Source organism: Populus euphratica, unplaced genomic scaffold, assembly GCF_000495115.2.
Source record: "Populus euphratica unplaced genomic scaffold, PopEup_1.0 scaffold86.1, whole genome shotgun sequence".
In the NCBI taxonomy this organism is placed as follows: domain Eukaryota; kingdom Viridiplantae; phylum Streptophyta; class Magnoliopsida; order Malpighiales; family Salicaceae; genus Populus; species Populus euphratica.
In genome coordinates, this window is record NW_011499880.1 from 1,581,998 (window position 1) to 1,600,072 (window position 18,075).

Consider the following 18,075-nt stretch of genomic DNA (forward strand, 5'->3'; position numbering starts at 1 on the left):
AACACTAAAAAAAGAGAAAAGAAACATTATTGAAATTCAGAGTGTTTCTCTCATAATCTATAATGTTTTCAAATGCCACATTTTTTTAAAGAAAAAATTGTAGTTTAATATTAATTTCCCTGTGAGGAGGAGCACACAAATCCCAACTTGACCATTTTAGCATCCTAGCATTACACATCGATTTTTCAGGCCATTTTTATTATTTTACAACCAATTTATTGAGCTGGCAATTTCGGGTAGGGAAGATGGTAAGGCCACCAACACCAACCTTACACAGTCAATAATCAGCTCACCTGAAATACTTCATGACCAACACTTTCTTCTCCTTCTTTCTTCCATTGTTGGGTTTTCTTGCAACTCTCCAAACCTTTACCAGAAATCCACTTCCCCGACCGAAATTAGAAAGCGCTGCCAAGTTAAGTGCATTGCGTAAACTGCCTAAGCCCATGCATGCCATTTTTTTCAAGCTTAGTGTCTAACACCCAGTTTGGTGAGTTAGCTCATCTCCCGTCTTTTCTTCACATATCTTGCATATGCTATATTCATCGTCTTCCGCTTAGACTTTCTTTAGACCTCTATCCTCTCAATGGAATTGCCAGTGAAGGCACCAGTGTCTGGTGGCCAGAAAACTTCGTATACAATAGAAACCAAAAAATTGTCCTACAAGTTATGCAGCAAATTTGATGAGTTCAACTGGATCTGTTGTGGAGAGACTCCAAGAGGAGTTCCAAAACTCATTCTGAGGGACGTGAACTGTGCAGCTAGGCCCGGAGAGATTACCGCAATTGCTGGTCCTAGTGGAGCAGGGAAGACCACATTACTAGAGATCCTTGCTGGAAAGATATCTTCATGTAAGGTGTCTGGTCAGGTTCTGGTAAATAGCCAGCCAATGAAAGAAAAACATTTTCGGAGAATATCCGGGTATGTGACTCAAGATGATTCTCTATTTCCATCGCTAACAGTTAAGGAAACACTACTGTACAGTGCACTTTTAAGGCTTCCAGGAGGGAAAAAAGAGGCTGCTAATAGGGTGAGAAGGCTACTGAAGGAGCTTGGACTGGAACATATTGCAGATTCAAGGATAGGTGAGGGATCAAATTGGGGCATTTCCGGTGGCGAAAGGCGTAGAGTTTCGATTGGAGTTGATTTAGTCCATGACCCTGCCGTTGTTTTCATTGATGAACCAACTTCAGGTCTGGATTCAACATCAGCTCTTCATGTATCGACTCTGCTCAAGTCAATGGTGGTAAATCAAGGTAAGACCATTGTTTTAACCATCCACCAACCAGGCTTTCGAATACTCGAGCTGTTTGATCGCCTTGTTTTGCTTTCCAATGGATATGTTGTCCACGATGGCTCATTGCATTCTCTTGAGGAAAGACTGAAGTTTTATGGTCATCAAATTCCTCTCCATGTCAACGTGCTTGAGTTTTCCATCGATGCCATAGAAAGCCTGGAAATGCAAAATTCAGTGTTTATCACCAATGACTGCTCTCATGAGACCAGAAATGAGGGAGGCCATACCATGAGGACCCCAAACTTTAACAATCATCAAGAAAAGCCTCTCTGCTATCCTAATTCCATATTGGGGGAGGTTTTCATACTAGGACAAAGGTTTTGCAACAACATTTTCAGAACCAAACAACTATTTGCTACAAGAGTGATACAAGCGCTGGCCGCTGGACTTATACTTGGAACCATATACTTGAATGTTGGAAAGAAAACGGGGGAAGTTGCTTTGCAGACTCGAATCGGGTTTTTTGCCTTCAGTCTCACCTTCTTGCTATCTTCCACAACAGAAGGCCTGCCTATCTTTTTGCAAGAAAGAAGAATACTGACAAGAGAGACCTCAAGAGGTGCTTATAGAGTTTCTTCTTATGTTTTATCAAACACCCTCATCTTTCTTCCTTTCCTTTTAATGGTTGCTCTTCTCTACTCTGCCCCTGTTTACTGGCTTGTCGGATTGAGGAGGGCAATTGATGGATTTCTGTACTTTTCTCTAGTGGTGTGGATGGTGATTTTGATGTCGAATTCGTTCGTTGCTTGTTTCAGTGCACTCGTGCCTAACTTCATAATGGGGACGTCAGTGATTTCAGGACTGATGGGATCCTTCTTTCTGTTCTCCGGTTACTTCATATCGAAGAATAAGATTCCTAGTTACTGGATTTTCATGCACTATCTGAGTTTGTTCAAGTACCCATTTGAATGTTTTTTAATAAATGAATATGGAGGAGAGCAAGGCAACATGAGGTGCATAGAGTATGATGATAAAGGGGAATGCAAACTTTATGGAAGTGGGTTCCTAAGACAGCGAGGCCTGAAAGATTCACGAAAATGGAGCAATTTAGCTGTGATGTTGGCTTTTATTATTGGGTACAGAGTGCTATGTTTTGTGATTTTGTGGTTCAGATGTTACAGGAGAAGATGAAATTGTTCACCAGCCTTTTGATCCTGTTTTTATTGTTTTTACTCGATATTCTTCGAAGATCAAGCCAGCCTATACAATCTCTCTACATTACTTGTCTATTTATATGTGATAATAAGTAAAAGATAACAAAAAAAATTATCCATGTACATGCTTTGATAAAAAGAGAAGCTTGCCCTGTTTTTGTTTGCCAAAAATTCAAACGAGTGCAAGAATTTAAAGTACTGGATCGATACCTCCATGGATTTTGCTTCCAGGGGACGAAAAACAGGCACAGAAAAGCTGAAAGATGCTCAAGTAGTCAAATGCGAGGATCATTTCAATGCTACTGTAACTGTAAATGGATAGCTTTTGCTCATACGAATACGAGACAACATCTACAAAATGAAAGAACAAAAATTTATCTGCTAAAAAGCTGTCCTCGTAAATTTTATAAATGCCCAGCTCAGATTTCTTGAAATCGTTTGCTTTCACAGCGTAAGTCACTTGCTGGTAGCTTAAAATGACAGCACTTGTGAATATCATAGAAACATACATTTTAAATATTATTAAAATATCTCAATAATATTATTTGTTAACAAAAAAATTATATAAAAATAGAATAACTTCATAAAAAATAAAAAGATTTTAAAGCTTAATTATCAATAAATTAAATACAAAAAAACAAACTAAAAAAATTAATTTTTAAAAGATAAAAAAATATAGCTCGAGTAAACATGCAAAATTCAAGACCCAGCCATTAGATCATGATAACCCCATATAAAAAAAATTAAATTAAATATTAGAGGTTAATTCTTAATCAAATTAAATAATGGAAGGATAAACTACAAAACAAAATTAATTAAAAAAATATTAAAAAACCTGAGTCAACTCTAATTAAGTAGATCAATCCGTGATCTAAATCATGAAACCAAAATAATCCTATAAAAAAATAGACAAAATCATAAATAACAAAATCTAATAACCTAATATCAAAAGATAAAATAAAAAATAATTTTTTTTAAAAAAAATCGAAGTCAAATTGAAGTAATTTTTGAAATTTGTAACTCTAGTCATGAGATTAGGATTATCCTATAAATAGTGAATATGAAAAAAATCATGAAGCGAAATTCTCAATATTCAAAATAACAAATGATGAAATTAAAAATAAATCAATCAAGAAAAAAATTAGAAAATAAAAAAATAGCAATCAAAAGAAATAACCAAATATAGTATAAAAATTAAATAAAATAAAATAATAAAAAATGAAATAAAAAATGATAAAAAAATAAAAAAGCATTAAAAAATAAAAACTAAATTAGATAAAATAAATGAATAAAATAAAATATTTAAAATATTTAAAAAAAAAAATTAAAATAATTGCGAGACCATTCATGTCTACCACATTAACTGAACCATCTCTATAATCTGCCGAAACTAAGCTCCTGCTGAGCAGACACCAAAATCTATTGCCGAATTCTGTCACCAAGTTTCAGAGCAGCTTTGTTCCAGGGAGGCAGATTACATATAATATTATTGTGACTCGGGAGATCATTCATTTTATGAGATGCATGAAAGGAAGAAAAAGGCTACATGGGTATCAAAATGGATTTGGAAAAAGCTCATGATCGTCCCAAGTGGGTTTTCATCAGTTTCAGATAATATCCCTTGGCGCCCGACCTCAATTCCAAAGATCACTGAGAGCCCTCAGCAGTAGGGATCATCTTCTCCTTGATTCATATTTTTGTTTAGATGCACCTCGTTTTGGAGGCTGCATTTGCCGCTTCTTGTTTTATTCGTTTTCCTTGGCATTCATGTTCATATTATGATTATTGTCTACATTGAACAACAACAAATTCAAGTCCTGCTTAAGTGGATAGATAAATGCTCAAGTCAAAGCAGCAACAAGGTGGAGCTGAGGCTGGCTACTATAAATAGGATGCCTATTTTAATTCGTAACTGTTGCAAACTATTTCCCAAAGTCTTCAGTTAAGCTACAGGCCAGCGTCCACTAATAGAAGACTGGAAGTCTACTGTGATAAAGAGCTCTGCTTCATGTCTGCATTCTTTCTAGACAGAAAGAAATGAAAAGAAAAGATCAACAAAAATGGTGGTATGACACTGATAATGTTAGTAAATCTTTTCAGATCACTTCATATTTCTCTTCTTTATTAAGGGGAAAAAAAGGGAAGAAAGAAAATCATCTTTTTTTACAAAAGAATTGACGAGGAGATTCTCACTCCTAGAAAAGCTAACGCTACCAAAAAAATCTCTTTTAAAAGCAAACCTGGCTCTCATACTAGCTCCCAACAATAAGACTTGGAGAATGCTGTTAATTGCCCCGGTCATATATAGAACTGAAGGTCATGGTAGCGTATGAAGTGTCCACTCCTGATGATGAAGATGAATTTTCGACCTTGCCTAAAGTCGAAGATGAATTCTTCATTTCCCACTTGTTATTCTGATCTTTTCCACCTTTGTGTTTCGGCATTTTGTCACCTTTAAAATTCGTGAATTCAGACAGGAAGCCAGGCCTTGATATCTTGTCATTCACTTCTATCTCACCCATTAACATCATGACAACAGTAGACATGGATGGACGCTGCTTTGGCACGTCTTGGATGCAAAGAAGACCTATCTTCAGGTAATTGCAAGCCTCTTCGACATCATAATCCCCAGCCAACAATGTGTCCACCAAATTAACCAGCTCCTGCTTCTGATAAAAATCCCATACCTGCAGATTGCATCTTTACTCAACAAGATCTCTGTGTGACCAAATTCAAAAGACAACTACTTTGAAGCCCATTAAACTTGATTTGAGAGATGAAATAAGATTATTGCGCCATTTAAGCTGAAAAGCCATTGATTACTGAAAGAAGCGCTAAATAAGAGCTGACTGCTCCTCTTTTTCTTTTTTAAACCTAGAACGAACTGCTTTAGGAAACAGACATCTATAAAGGATCAAATAAATGCTTTAGGAATCGATTGCAAAATCCATTCAGCTCCAACTGACATGAGGAACAGGGAAGTAAGGGTTATGAAACGAGAGCAGGGCAGAAAAGGAAAGATCGATGCTTCATATGAGAAATAATGTTTGTATACTGACTCCCTAAAATAACAAAGAGCTCAAAGTTCAAGACGTAGAATTGTAGATTGAAGATGGAATGGTGTTTCTAGTCTGAAATGGGCAATTGATCCATCCAACATAGAGCAAAAATGAACAATTATTCTAGAGGGTTTTGATGGCTGATGCTTCAACTTGAAGTGATCTGCAAAGATACAGTTGCAGTGTTATTCTACAGAATAATGCATAAGAAAGGACATCAAAACAGCACTCCCCCAACACGAAGTTCAATACAAGTAACATTTGTCTCACTGGAAAAAGAATTGGCTACCTAATTAAAACTGAAATCTGTTTTTGTCTTCTAATCCTATGGATTCCTATCTTACAAGGAAATTACTGAACACCACCAATGTACTCCATGTCATCACAAGTCAAGAAAGCCCACATGCAACACCATGAAGAAAACATCATGGTCATATGCACAAAATAAGAGTACTCTAACACTCCATACCATTTGAAAATGAAGATTTAGTCCCATTTACATGAACTCAACAGAGAAAGGAAACTGAGTGTAGCCAATGCAAATGCAGCCTACAAAGATGTATCACTTTAGGAAAATACAGCATTACTGAAATAAATGTTAGATGCAGGAATCGATAACCCAGCTAGTGAGTGGTCAGATAGGAGCAAATTAACTAGTATGTACTCAATAATGATTAGCTATCAAGGAAAGAATCTCTGATCTTCGTTAAAGAGAATTATCTTTGATATTCTATTAAGAATAAGACCTGAATTTTCTTTAAAAGCACTGAAGACAAAATTGCAGTGAGTTCAAAAGGCTCATACCCTTTCAACCAGATGTTGCTCTTCTAGAGGAAATTGCCTATTTTGGTTGGACCTCCCACTAACAATTTCCAACAATAGAACACCAAAACTGTAAATATCAGCTTTCCTTGTCAACTGACCTCGAATTGCATATTCTGGCGCCAGATATCCTCTGCACATGTGAAACAAGAACAGGAAATTGTTTAGCTATGGCTCCACAGACAATTTGGTCAAATATGCAAAACGAAATTCTATTTAGCTATGGCTCGAGTCCATTTTGTCAAAGTCTCATGTTATCACTTTTCGATAAGCATACTGCATATTTTAGCAGGCTCCACAGTAGCTTGTCTCAATTTAATTTCTGCATATTAAATTGTTCAATTAAATCATGACGCATCAAAAATTAAGAGTAATAACAGTCGATTCACCCAACTTATGAAGGAGGGTATGGGTCACTGTTAGATGATCCCGCCCACCTCAGAGATATAGCATGGGAAATATATGAGAGGAGATGCACTAGTATGGCATTTTTGAGGCCATCCATCTTATTTGTTAAGGAAAGTAAGCAGCAGAAATTAGGCTATACACTAGTAAAACTGCTAGGAGTTGCATTTCATTTTACAATTCATCAAATACAATACCTGTGAGAAGAAAGTATAACAGAGTTTATGAACTTACACAGTTCCAGCAACGTTTGTGCTAATATGAGTCAGGTTGGCTGGGAAAAGTTTTGCAAGACCAAAGTCTGAAATCTTGGGTTCAAGTTCATCATCAAGGAGAACATTACTTGCTTTAATATCCCTATGAACAATATGTGGCTGGACTTCCTCGTGAAGGAATGCAAGCCCTCGTGCAACTCCAATGCATATTTTGCGCCTTGTAGGCCAATTGAATTGGATATTGCTACAGCCTCCACCTAAAAGATGAAGGAAATTTATAACATTAGCTGTTTGCAAACAAAAATCATGAATGAATGGTGGGCTTACCAAGAAGTGTTTGTGCAAGGCTGTTATTCTTAAGATAGCCATAGACCAAAATCCTATGGTTTCCCTCAGCACAATAACCGTACAATTTAACCAGGTTGTTGTGCTCTATATCTGCAATCACTTTTATTTCTGTCAAGAACTCCTTTAAACCTTGCCTTGATTCAGCTGACAGTACCTTTACGGCAGCCATGGTGCCATCTTTGAGCATTCCCTGTCCATTAAATCACTGGAATTCAGATTGAGGAGAAATCCGATAGCAACGCATTAAAACCCTCAGAATCCCCTAAGAGGTTGTTCACAAAGCCATAAGCATGTAAAATCACCTTGTAAACAGAGCCAAAACCTCCATGTCCAACTTTATTGGCTGGATTAAAATTGTCAGTGGCCATTCGCAATTCCCTGTAAGTGTAAGAGCAAGTGTTCTGTGCCCATGAAACCTCTGTACCATAGTACATAGGATAAAAATAATTAATATGAGCACTGAGCTTTGTGTGTGATCGAGAAAGTGCCCATTTTGCCGAAGAACAAAAGGAGGGGGGAAAAAACAAGAAGGAAAAGCAAGTCAGAGAATCGTGCTGTGCGCAGCTTATGTGACGACTGCTATTTCACCTCACAAACTTTTTGGTCATAGAAACAGGCCTGAGAGAAATTGATTCGGTAAATTCTCAGACCATCATAATAAAAGGAAGAGTGTCAGTTAACGAATATTTTCTCTTTAACAGAGACAACAATTAGTCTATTCAGTTGCATACCATCAACTTCTGTGGTTTGTGTAGCTCTGGAAACTCCCTTCCTTTTGCAAAAAAAAGAAAAACAAGTCATCAGCAGATTGTTATGATGGACAAATGCCTCCACCAAAATCAAGTCCCAGCCCTGCCAAAAATTAAATCATGAATCATTATGAAATCCCATTCACGCAAGCCTATTCTTGCACAATCAAAACTTGATAGTTATTTCCTGACAGATTGAAAAGAAAAAGGTATGGAGTCATTTGTCAGTCAAATGATGATGGCAACGACAATCATATTGCAAATGTTCTTTTTTCCCCTCTGAATCAATACGTTTTGCGCATGCAAACAGATAGCACATTCTCACAGTTTCTCATACTTTATAGAAGGGAAACAATGAATACGAAAGCAAGCTTTTTTCCATAGAAAAAAGAATCTGGTACCGAAAGGACTTAAATCTGAGTGCCCAAACTAGCAGCAAAGCAAATTACAGGAAATACTGTAATGCTTTTTCCATAACAGGCATTCAAATTTTCAAAGAAGATCCTGATCACATTTGGACACCATTAAGAATATTCCTTACTGAGAATCTGAAAACTATAAAATACTCTTCCAGTTTTAGTATTCTGAAGGTATTAAATTGAAGTATAAAACTGTTGGCAAACCAATAACTGAACCCAGAAAACCGAAAGAGTTATTTGGCAGATTCCAATTTCTATAGCATTCAAATGACCATGGCGTCTCAATAACTTGAGAGTCTTCCATAAAAGTTTTAAGCAAAATACTAAGAAAAATATTTGTACGAATTAAAAGACCTAAAAAGCACTTGAAGCAGACCCAAATCAGATTCCATGAACACAAATATCTTCAAAGAGCATGAGTAAATAAGCACAACAAATTCAAACAAGGGCACTAAGACAATGGTCTTTGAACAACCTAAACGAGAAATAAAGAGTAAACATAAACAACAAAACTTGAATCAAATGAAGGTGGTGATGTTCATTGATCTGAACCCGATGACTCCATTATGGGATTGAACTAAAAACATGGATCAGAACTTATGAGTTAAACTTGTACATGGGATTTGCACAATTTAAGCCCTTGATAACAAGACTCTTCATCCAAGAGATTCTAAAGCCATCAGGAAATAATAATGTCAGCCCTCCCCTACTGTCTAATCATCTAGCTTACTAGTTTAACATCATTAAACAAACGATTGAGAAGCAAGAAACTTTCTTTCTTGTTCCTTTGATAGCTGAAAAGACACAAAACTACAAATAAAAAATAAAGATTCCGACTTCGTTGTTTAAGCCGTTGTTAAAATACAAGTTGATGACTTTTCTTTGTTTCTCCATTGTGCAACAGTTTCTTGGCAATAAAAAAGATTAGCAAATAAATGGCTCTACATCACCTCAGTCGGTTGGTGCTGGCTAATGGCAGTAGCATAAATGGATAGATCAAAGCAAGTTTTAATGCAGGCAGAAGCAGATGAGGTAAGAGAGGCTTATAGAAATCCGGTCGTTGAGGTAAGAGAAGGTAAGAGAGGAAGAGTCTTATAGAAATCCGGTCGTTGAGGTAAGAGAGCAGAAAAAACATAAAGAATTTTAGACACGGTGCTGTCAAAGGGTTTTGGGCATCCATAAATCTAAACTAGGAATTGAGTTGAATAGTTCCACATGACAAGATATCAAGTCAAAGTCTCCAACCACTGCTTCCGGTGATAATACGGTTTCTCTTATGGAAAATGGGTTCTTAGAATCATTTTCTAATTATTATTTTTTTGTTCGTTTAAAACAATTGATTAACAAAAATTAAATTAATTTTCAAGAAGTCAAACTTTTTAAAAATTATAAAAAATTTAAAAATATAAATTATAAAAATTTATTGATTATATTTTTTAAATTTTTAATTGTTATATATTTTATTTCAATTTTTTTAAATTTTATTTTTTAAATTTTAATTTAATTTATTTATATAAAACTAATTTTGAAATATAAAAAATATTATTTTAATATATTTTCAAATAAAAAATAACACAACCTCTATCATTTCATGGTGCTGCTTCCATTGCCCACAGTTAAATCTATTAGATTACAGACTTTAAAAAAGAAAAAATATTTAAAAGGTTAAATATTTGACAAAATAAGAAGAGTTTTAAAAGGAGGAGGAAGGAAGCATCTGCAAATTTTGTTTTTGTTCGAAATGTCCATTGATATGTCAACGATGAGTTTCTGTCATGAAACCGATCTTACGGGTCCCAGCATGAGATATAGTTTCCACCTAATTCTATACAGGCAGTTCATGCGAAGAAGAAGAAGACGACGACAGCCAGCCCTATCAATCCAGGAATAGAGAAGAACAATTTTTGAGATATTGTTTGAAAGTAAAGTTATAGTTATTTTTTAAAATATTTTTTTATTTAAAAATATATTAAAATAATAATTTTTATTTTTTAAAATATATTTTTGATGTTAATATATTAAAAATAATCTAGAAATATAAAAAAACAAATTTTACCTGATATCCATTTAAACACAATACCATCAAATGATGGTATCTGTCGAATATTTTCTTTCTTGTATCTCACGCAAATAAGGATCAATCACAACTCGCTAATCCACAAGACAATTCAGTTCCGACCAGTCAAATGATAATGACCGCAACAATTACTAGGCTGGAATTTTGACACACCCCGTACCGGAGAAAGTTTCTTTCCTTCTCTTTCTTAAGGTGGAGGCACCTGCCGGGAGTAATTTGAGCAGTTCGAGGAAGCTTCCCGTCATTATTGAATTCTCTTCCCTGTTCCGACTAGAACAAGACTAAAGGAGGATAAGAAAATGTCAAGCAACCAAAAGAGATGAGCTCCACCATAATCCCAATCTTTCCAGTTAGTTTCGAGGAAAAGATGACTCATTTAAACCATAGACAAACCCATCAGCCGGAGACCTTCGATGCAATAGACGGGCAGGAGGAGGCCAACGCATCCAATCAACCCTGCAAGACTGCAGCGACCAGTATGACTGCTCGGAGACGGATTTAAAGAAACATAAAATCAAATCAGTGTTGCGACCAGTATGACTGCTCGGAGACGGATTTAAAGAAACATAAAATCAAATCAGTGTTTTCAAGCCAGTTATTTATATCCTCTTAAAGAAAAGAAAATGCTCATTTGTACAGGGAATGACAGCAATTGAATTCATAATCAAATATGAATTCAATTATTCCATTTTCTTATATCGAAGACATGTTTCAAGGAGCCGAAAATAGACTGTTACAAACATAATAGCACTATGGATGTGTGAAAAGCATTGGCTTTGCGAGCTCCAGCGCTTTATCACGCCCAAACAGCTTCTCCACGATTCCCAGGGCAAACTCTATTGTGGTGCCAGGACCTCTGCTGGTGATGAGGTTGCCATCAACCACAACCCTGTTTTCAATCTCACTTGGATCCGACAGCTTGTTACACATTGCAGGAAAAGCTGTGGCCTTTTTACCCTACACCAAAGGAAAACAAATATGTGATCTCAAAGCAGTGCCGGCGAATTCTCAGACCGAAAATTGGGGGGGGGCGGGGGGACACAGTTTCATATGCTAAGTGCGTAAACTAGGGGACAGTTTCATATGCTAAGTGCGTAAACTAGTATAAGATCCAATACATGAAATGCAGGATCAATTTGGTTCTGGATTATGTCGGCCTAACAAGTGGAAATTAACTTGGCCCTTGTAGCATCTACCGACTTTCAATACCATCTCAATACCTCAAACAACACCATTAATTAATAGTTTACAACCATTCGTCATTGCTATTTAGGATGACATAAATATGAAATGCTCCTGCATGGCCATCTGAGCTATTTGACACCAATTACCTCCAGATGATAATTAAAGTACTAGGCTAAGGATTTTATCTGTGAAACAAGAAGCATAAAGGTATAATTATAACGATCTCAAGTAAAATTGTCCATCTCATAATATGTAATAGTAAGCCACATTACTTCAAACACCTTGAAATCCAGAATTTTCACTCCAGTGGTGTCAATGGTGAAGAAATGAGCTATCTAAATGGTATTAGAAGGCAAATGGCATATGCTGCGACATCATGACCAAATTTAGTTCTAAGCCACTTGGCAGCTAAGTTTGCAAGGCCACATGGCTGTTTGAATGTGATTTGAATCTGACCATTCAGTGTCAAGGTTTACATGAGCTGAAGAACCAGCAATTTTTCTACTATCATCATCTCTCAAGTAAATCTCTCTTTGGAGGTTCAATGTAAATATTTGGACCAAGTTGTTTCCATTTTACACACTTTAAAAATGTGCTACAAGTAAAACATGTTTAATTCATTAGGGTAAGAATGTTTCTTCGGGGAGGGGGGCAAATTGTTTTTGGTGAAAGGACCAACTAGCTCCAAAGAGACATTAGGGCAAGAATATGGTAATAAAAAATGATGAAACCTAGCACAAATAGAGGTGGCCAGGTAGCCTGATCCAAATGATAAGCAAGTAACCAATTCAAATGATAAGCAAGGAATCACCTGCCTTCCACCTCAGCTACCAAGCAGCACAGGAATATATTTAATAATTACCATGTAAATAATCATAAACACCAAAAGCAATCAGAACCTAACAGCTCTATGATCAACTTGTGCTATCTTGATTAAACCAGATAGAAAATATTAAATAACTCGATATTTTACAAGAAATGTTGTTGATGTTCAATTAAATTGATGCTGGTCATGGTGATACCTTGAGTAAGCCATGAGGCTCCAAGACTAAAGCTGGAGATGCACACATAGCTCCATACGGTCTATTTGATTCCCTCTGCTTCTTTAGCATATTCACCAGCTTTTCGGACTTTGCAAATGCTTGGGCACCACCAAGCCCACCCTGCCACAATGCAATTATGCAAAAGTTTTGGTAAGTGGTAATGCCTATAGATGCCTATCACCAAAACAGGAAAAAAAAGAAAAAGAAAAAACTTACCGGCAAGACAATTAGGTCATATGAAAGTTTAGCAGCCTCATCAAGGAGCATATCTGCCTCTAGTTTAACTTTACGAGAGGCCAAAATTTCCAAGCTGTCCTCAACTGAGGCCACCACTACATTTACTTTAGCTCGTCGCAGAATGTCAATGATTATAATAGCTTCCATTTCCTCTGTGCCATTAGCAATAGGTACAAGAACCTGCAAGGAAAGAAAATTTAAATATACATAAAACATCAAACACATTTTCCACAAACAAACAGATAATGTCAATTTGCATCAGTGGCAATGTCATAACATTGAAGGGTGGCAACGGGTTAAAGATTAACTTCAAGGCATTAAGTAATTGCTTCCCATCATTTGGATATGAATTGTGACCATCAGAAAGTATCACAACCACTTTCTCACCCACACTTCAACAAAAAACAAGTTATTTATGATTATTCAAAATTTAGTTCTTATCTAGTTCTGACCTTGTGATAAAACCAGTTGGATGAACTCAGGTCACTGGACCAGTCAAGATAAGGCAGTGCAAATTATTACTTCAAGAAGTCTAGACTCTATAGTAATGGAATTGGGCTTTACAATATATCATATGCCAAGACATTTCTAAGAACCCGAATAACTTCAGCAATAGTTACAACAGTTGTGGATACAAAGTCACTTGGCAATTAGTTTACATGGTATAAATTATAGGTTTCCACTTCTTGCATCTTACATTTATGGAGATGAATAAGATTTGCTCTTTCACAAATCTGAACCACAGTTGTTAGACAATGCCTCTCATTGTATGAGACACCATCCACAGTATAAAACATAGTAGTTATTATTTAACAAGTCCTTGTTAGCAATAGATAACATTAGACTGTAAGAATTTACCCCCTCAGCTACAGTCACTACTCAAAAATTGCACCAGACATCACTGAAGCCAATAAATTTCATGTTTGCTTATTATATATTGATCTATACATGTATAACTCACAGAAAAGAATGAAGATTGCCCTGATGAATGGTTGGGGGAAAATGGGAATTAAAGATGAAGAACAAGGACAATAAAAGTTGCTGAAATCTAACCTGAGGAACATTGTCAAAGGTCCACTGCATTGGATTTAGCTCTTTTATGCTATATTCATCCCCATGGTTGGAACGCATCACCTACATACAAGATAACAGTAATGAATAGCCCAGTGGAGATACATTATCAAGTAAAAACACATTACATGTACAGAAGAATTTAATGCAGCAAAATTCAAGAAATATGTGTTCATAACTGCAGAAGCATTTCTCCATACAGATAATCATGAAAAGCCAAGGATACTATCATGCTACAAACTATATTTAAGATAGAAGAAAACAATAACTAAAGCACAGGCCTTACATTTCTTTCATTGATAGCTGATAAGTACGTTAGAGAACACAAAACAGAAGACAAAACTCAAAATAGATGAAGCGCGCAAAAGAAACCCCAGCAAATGGAAAAAGAAAAAACACTAACACTGCCCACCAAAACCAGAAAAGAAGAATAGAAAGCACAAGTAAACCAATTTATCTCAGACGAGGATTTAAATAAATACAAGAACTTCTTTCATCTCACTAAATATACCCAAAGACACAATAACACGGAATCTTATCACAATCACTGTTTAATTTTAATACTTTTGGAAGACACAGTAGAATTGTGGTGAAGAAACACACACTAAACTATCCTGCTATTTGCCACTTCCCTTTTAATGACTTCTGAGGCAAGAATGCTTCAATCAAATACTCAATCACACATTCAACCACTCTACAAAGATCAGAGCTCTAGTTTGAAAATCTTTTATATATATAGCCTTCATGTCTAAATTCTCAACCTATAACTCAAAGCACAAAACTAAAGATTCCATTAGACCAACAATATTTTGAAGGGTAGCATACGTTTATAGATTTCTCAACATCATCTCCAAGTGCTCTTATGTGCACCCTTCAGTTTTGCTCCAAACTCCTCTCTGCACACTTCGCTGAACTTAGGGTGTCAAAGTTCAAAACAGTTAATCATTTGCAGTAGGACTTTTAAGTTATTCTTTTAATCTTGAAGATTATCACTTCATATAATATTAACCTCAAAACCCATATAGTATGAGATTAAGATGCCAGTAGCTCTAACGGATTCATATATAGTAAATGGCAAATGCGAATCAATATTTGCAATTAGAATTCTTGAACTCATAGTCACATCTACTCTCTACTAGTTCAAGTGCAAAATTCAATATGCAAACAAGCAGGGTTTTTTTTTTTTTTTTTCATGAACCATAATCTCTATTGAGTGGAATTGGATAGAACAAAGCAACCTGATTAGTTTGGTACATACTTTAAATCACGGTTACAACCATCAAACACGAATATTAATTAAAGCAAATAAAAAACACAAGTCCAGAGAAAATGTATTACCAAAGGCCCCGAAACCTCATCAGCTTTCTCTTTCCCAAACAATTTCTGAACTAAAGCAACAGCAAACTCCATAGTAGTTCCTGGTCCCCGACTTGTCACCACATTCCCCTCTTCGTGCACTCTCGATTCAACAGTTGTTGCACCACTTGATTTCAATTCATCCATAAAAAACGGATGACAAGTCGCCTATCCCAAAAAATTAAAAATATATATATGTGATTTTCATTAAACAAATTAGGATCAATGATCAAACACTACACTCACTTTCAATCCATTTAGCAAACCCCAAGAACCAAACGCAACTGCAGGAGAAGCACAGACCGCCGCGTAAAGCTTCCCATCCTCTGCCTGTTTCTTCACTAATTTTTCTAAAAGTTGACAATTTTTAAAATTTGTGGCACCAGGTATCCCTCCCTACATGAAATTAATTAATTAATTAATTAAAAACACAAAGGGCGTACATAAAAATAAAGACAATAACTAAAGACATATTTACAGGGAGAGTGATGAGGTCGAAAACGGCGTCGCTGCACTCAGAAAGAAGAGAATCAGCAACGAGTTTAACATCGTAAGTCGCGTCAACACGAGTCTGTTTCTCAATGGAAGCGACCGTCACGTCGGCACCTCCTCTCCTTAAGACGTCGATAGTTATGACGGCCTCAATCGGCTCCGTTCCATTGGCAATCGGCACCAAAACCTGAGACAGAAATTCCACGGTTAATAAACATCGATCATTTTTTTACATAAAAAACAACACGTCTTTCGAAAAACCTTCTTAGTGGTGGAAGCCATCAGAGTTGCTGCAGTGGCTTTGATCTTTGAGAAAGAGAAACGAGGATTACGGAAAGAAGGGAAGTTGAGTTTCGATTTTTCTGAAGTGGAGCAGAGAACAGAGTGAGGAGGAGGGATTACGTGGCGTAATAATATTGACATTTTTTTTTGTTAATTTTTAATTTTATTTTTAATAATAACTTGATTGCGAAGCTAAAAGCCTAAAACAAAACGTGTCTTCTGCTTTTCAATTTCGAGCTCGCCCTGGGGCTGTGTGAAGTTGATTCAGATATGTGGGTGTGATGTGGACACGTCATCAGTTTAATCAAAATGGACTTTATCCTTGCTATTTGGCGGGGCCAGGGCTCATTACGTAAAGGCATTCCTGCTTTATTTTCGGTTTGTTTTAAAAATATATTTATTTTAAAAGGTATTAAATTAATAATTTTTTATTGGTTATTTTGATATATTAATTTTAAAAATAAAAAATAAAAAAAATTAATATATTTCTAAATAAAAAATATTTTTAAAAATCACAATATACTAAAATACCAAACATACTTATAATATTATAACAAAACAATTAAAATATAAAGCATGCACCATCAACTTTAAATATTAAAAATTAAATATACAGAGTAAAAAGATCTAATTATCCTTTATGTTTTAGAAAATAACAATAAAACCTGTTTGGAAAGACCAAAAAGCTCCCGTGTCCATTGTTAATTTCTCCTTTTATTGTAAGGGCAAGTTTGAATTTTTACTTCATTTTAAAAAAATAAATAGACACAAATATTTTTAGCAAACCATGTTTATTTGTTTTTGAGATTAAAAGTAAATAAATTATTTAACCATTTTAAAAAAATTATAGATAAGATATGTATACCCCTATAGTTATTAAATGACTAATACATCATTTAAAAAACACAAATACTTCAAATTCAATTCAAAGATTATTTTTTAAATAAAAAATAAAACTGCACTTACAGCTTTTAAAAAGCTAGTATGGAACCTCTTAGTTGCAAAATTAACCCTTTTACAGTATCGATGGGTGTTAGTAGTGGTAAGATGATTTGTCGTTAATAGGTTTTTTTATGTTTTTTTTTTCCTTTTTCATTTCCCATAAAATACAGGCTTTCAATTTTAGTTTTTTTATTTCTAATTTTTTTACTATTTTATAAAAGTTTTATTTTTTTGAGTATGACTATTCAATTCTAATTTAATATTTTTTTTCAATTTAGTTTTTATTATTTAAATTTTTTATTTTTTTTCTTTGGTCAACTTTTACAATTTAATTTTCAATTCTAATTTGTTATATATAATATTTTTCAATTTAATCATTCTTCTTTTAATTTCTAATTTGTTTTCTAATTCTATCCTTTAATATTTGATTTTTTAGGATTGGACTTCTCATTTTTTCTCATATATGGTTCTTCTGGTTTAATGACTAGTGTCACGAATCTGAAAAGTTATCTATTGTATTGTTTTCAAACTCAATCTGAAGATTATTCTAGGCAAGTTTCAAGTCATGTGGATTGATCTGGGTTAACCCATGTCAAGTGAGCTGACTCGATTCAACCTATTTTTTAAATTTTTATAAATATGTAAAAATAATATCAATTTGAAAAGGAAAAAAAAAAGGAAAAGGTCTACCAGTTTTGAATGGGTTTTATAGGGCTAATTATGATCCAAGTCAATCTCGTTCTTAATCAAATCATACCAAGTCAATTCATTCCTTATTTTTGTTAGAACTTATTCTAGTCTAAGTCTCGGATCGACCGAGTCATGGGTTAAACTAGAAGAGAACATAATAAATAAGAAATATGGCATAATTAGTAAATGAAATGGAAAGGAAGTTTACCATTCGATGAAGAGAATGAATTAA

General features: G+C 35.0%; 3 protein-coding genes across 4 annotated transcripts; 1 reads left to right on the plus strand and 2 right to left on the minus strand.

Annotated features, from left to right (window-relative positions):
- The first annotated feature begins 360 nt into the window (after positions 1-360).
- LOC105129263 (ABC transporter G family member 10-like) lies at positions 361-2,568 on the plus strand. The gene has a single exon (XM_011031250.1). It carries the CDS (start codon positions 587-589, stop codon positions 2,426-2,428), a length of 1,842 nt encoding a protein of 613 aa, XP_011029552.1. The 5' UTR covers positions 361-586; the 3' UTR covers positions 2,429-2,568.
- A 1,936-nt stretch (positions 2,569-4,504) lies between these two features.
- Positions 4,505-9,536, minus strand: LOC105129265 (putative serine/threonine-protein kinase). Of its 2 annotated transcripts, none has more exons than XM_011031251.1 (7): positions 9,419-9,536; positions 8,030-8,152; positions 7,603-7,719; positions 7,280-7,490; positions 6,972-7,209; positions 6,315-6,465; positions 4,505-5,138 (listed from the first exon to the last, which is right to left on the minus strand). In XM_011031251.1, exons 2-7 carry the CDS (start codon positions 8,099-8,101, stop codon positions 4,737-4,739), a joined length of 1,191 nt encoding a protein of 396 aa, XP_011029553.1. In that variant the 5' UTR covers positions 8,102-8,152; positions 9,419-9,536; the 3' UTR covers positions 4,505-4,736. The 2 variants fall into 2 exon arrangements, with proteins under 2 accessions (XP_011029553.1, XP_011029554.1); XM_011031252.1 differs by lacking the exon at positions 9,419-9,536 and adding an exon at positions 7,889-7,918 and having other exon boundaries at positions 7,603-7,718; positions 8,032-8,105.
- A 1,572-nt stretch (positions 9,537-11,108) lies between these two features.
- Positions 11,109-16,405, minus strand: DJ1B (Class I glutamine amidotransferase-like superfamily protein). The gene is made up of 8 exons (XM_011031253.1): positions 16,191-16,405; positions 15,916-16,116; positions 15,684-15,833; positions 15,420-15,605; positions 14,064-14,144; positions 12,990-13,190; positions 12,753-12,893; positions 11,109-11,502 (listed from the first exon to the last, which is right to left on the minus strand). Exons 1-8 carry the CDS (start codon positions 16,350-16,352, stop codon positions 11,296-11,298), a joined length of 1,329 nt encoding a protein of 442 aa, XP_011029555.1. The 5' UTR covers positions 16,353-16,405; the 3' UTR covers positions 11,109-11,295.
- Between the last annotated feature and the right edge of the window lie 1,670 nt (positions 16,406-18,075).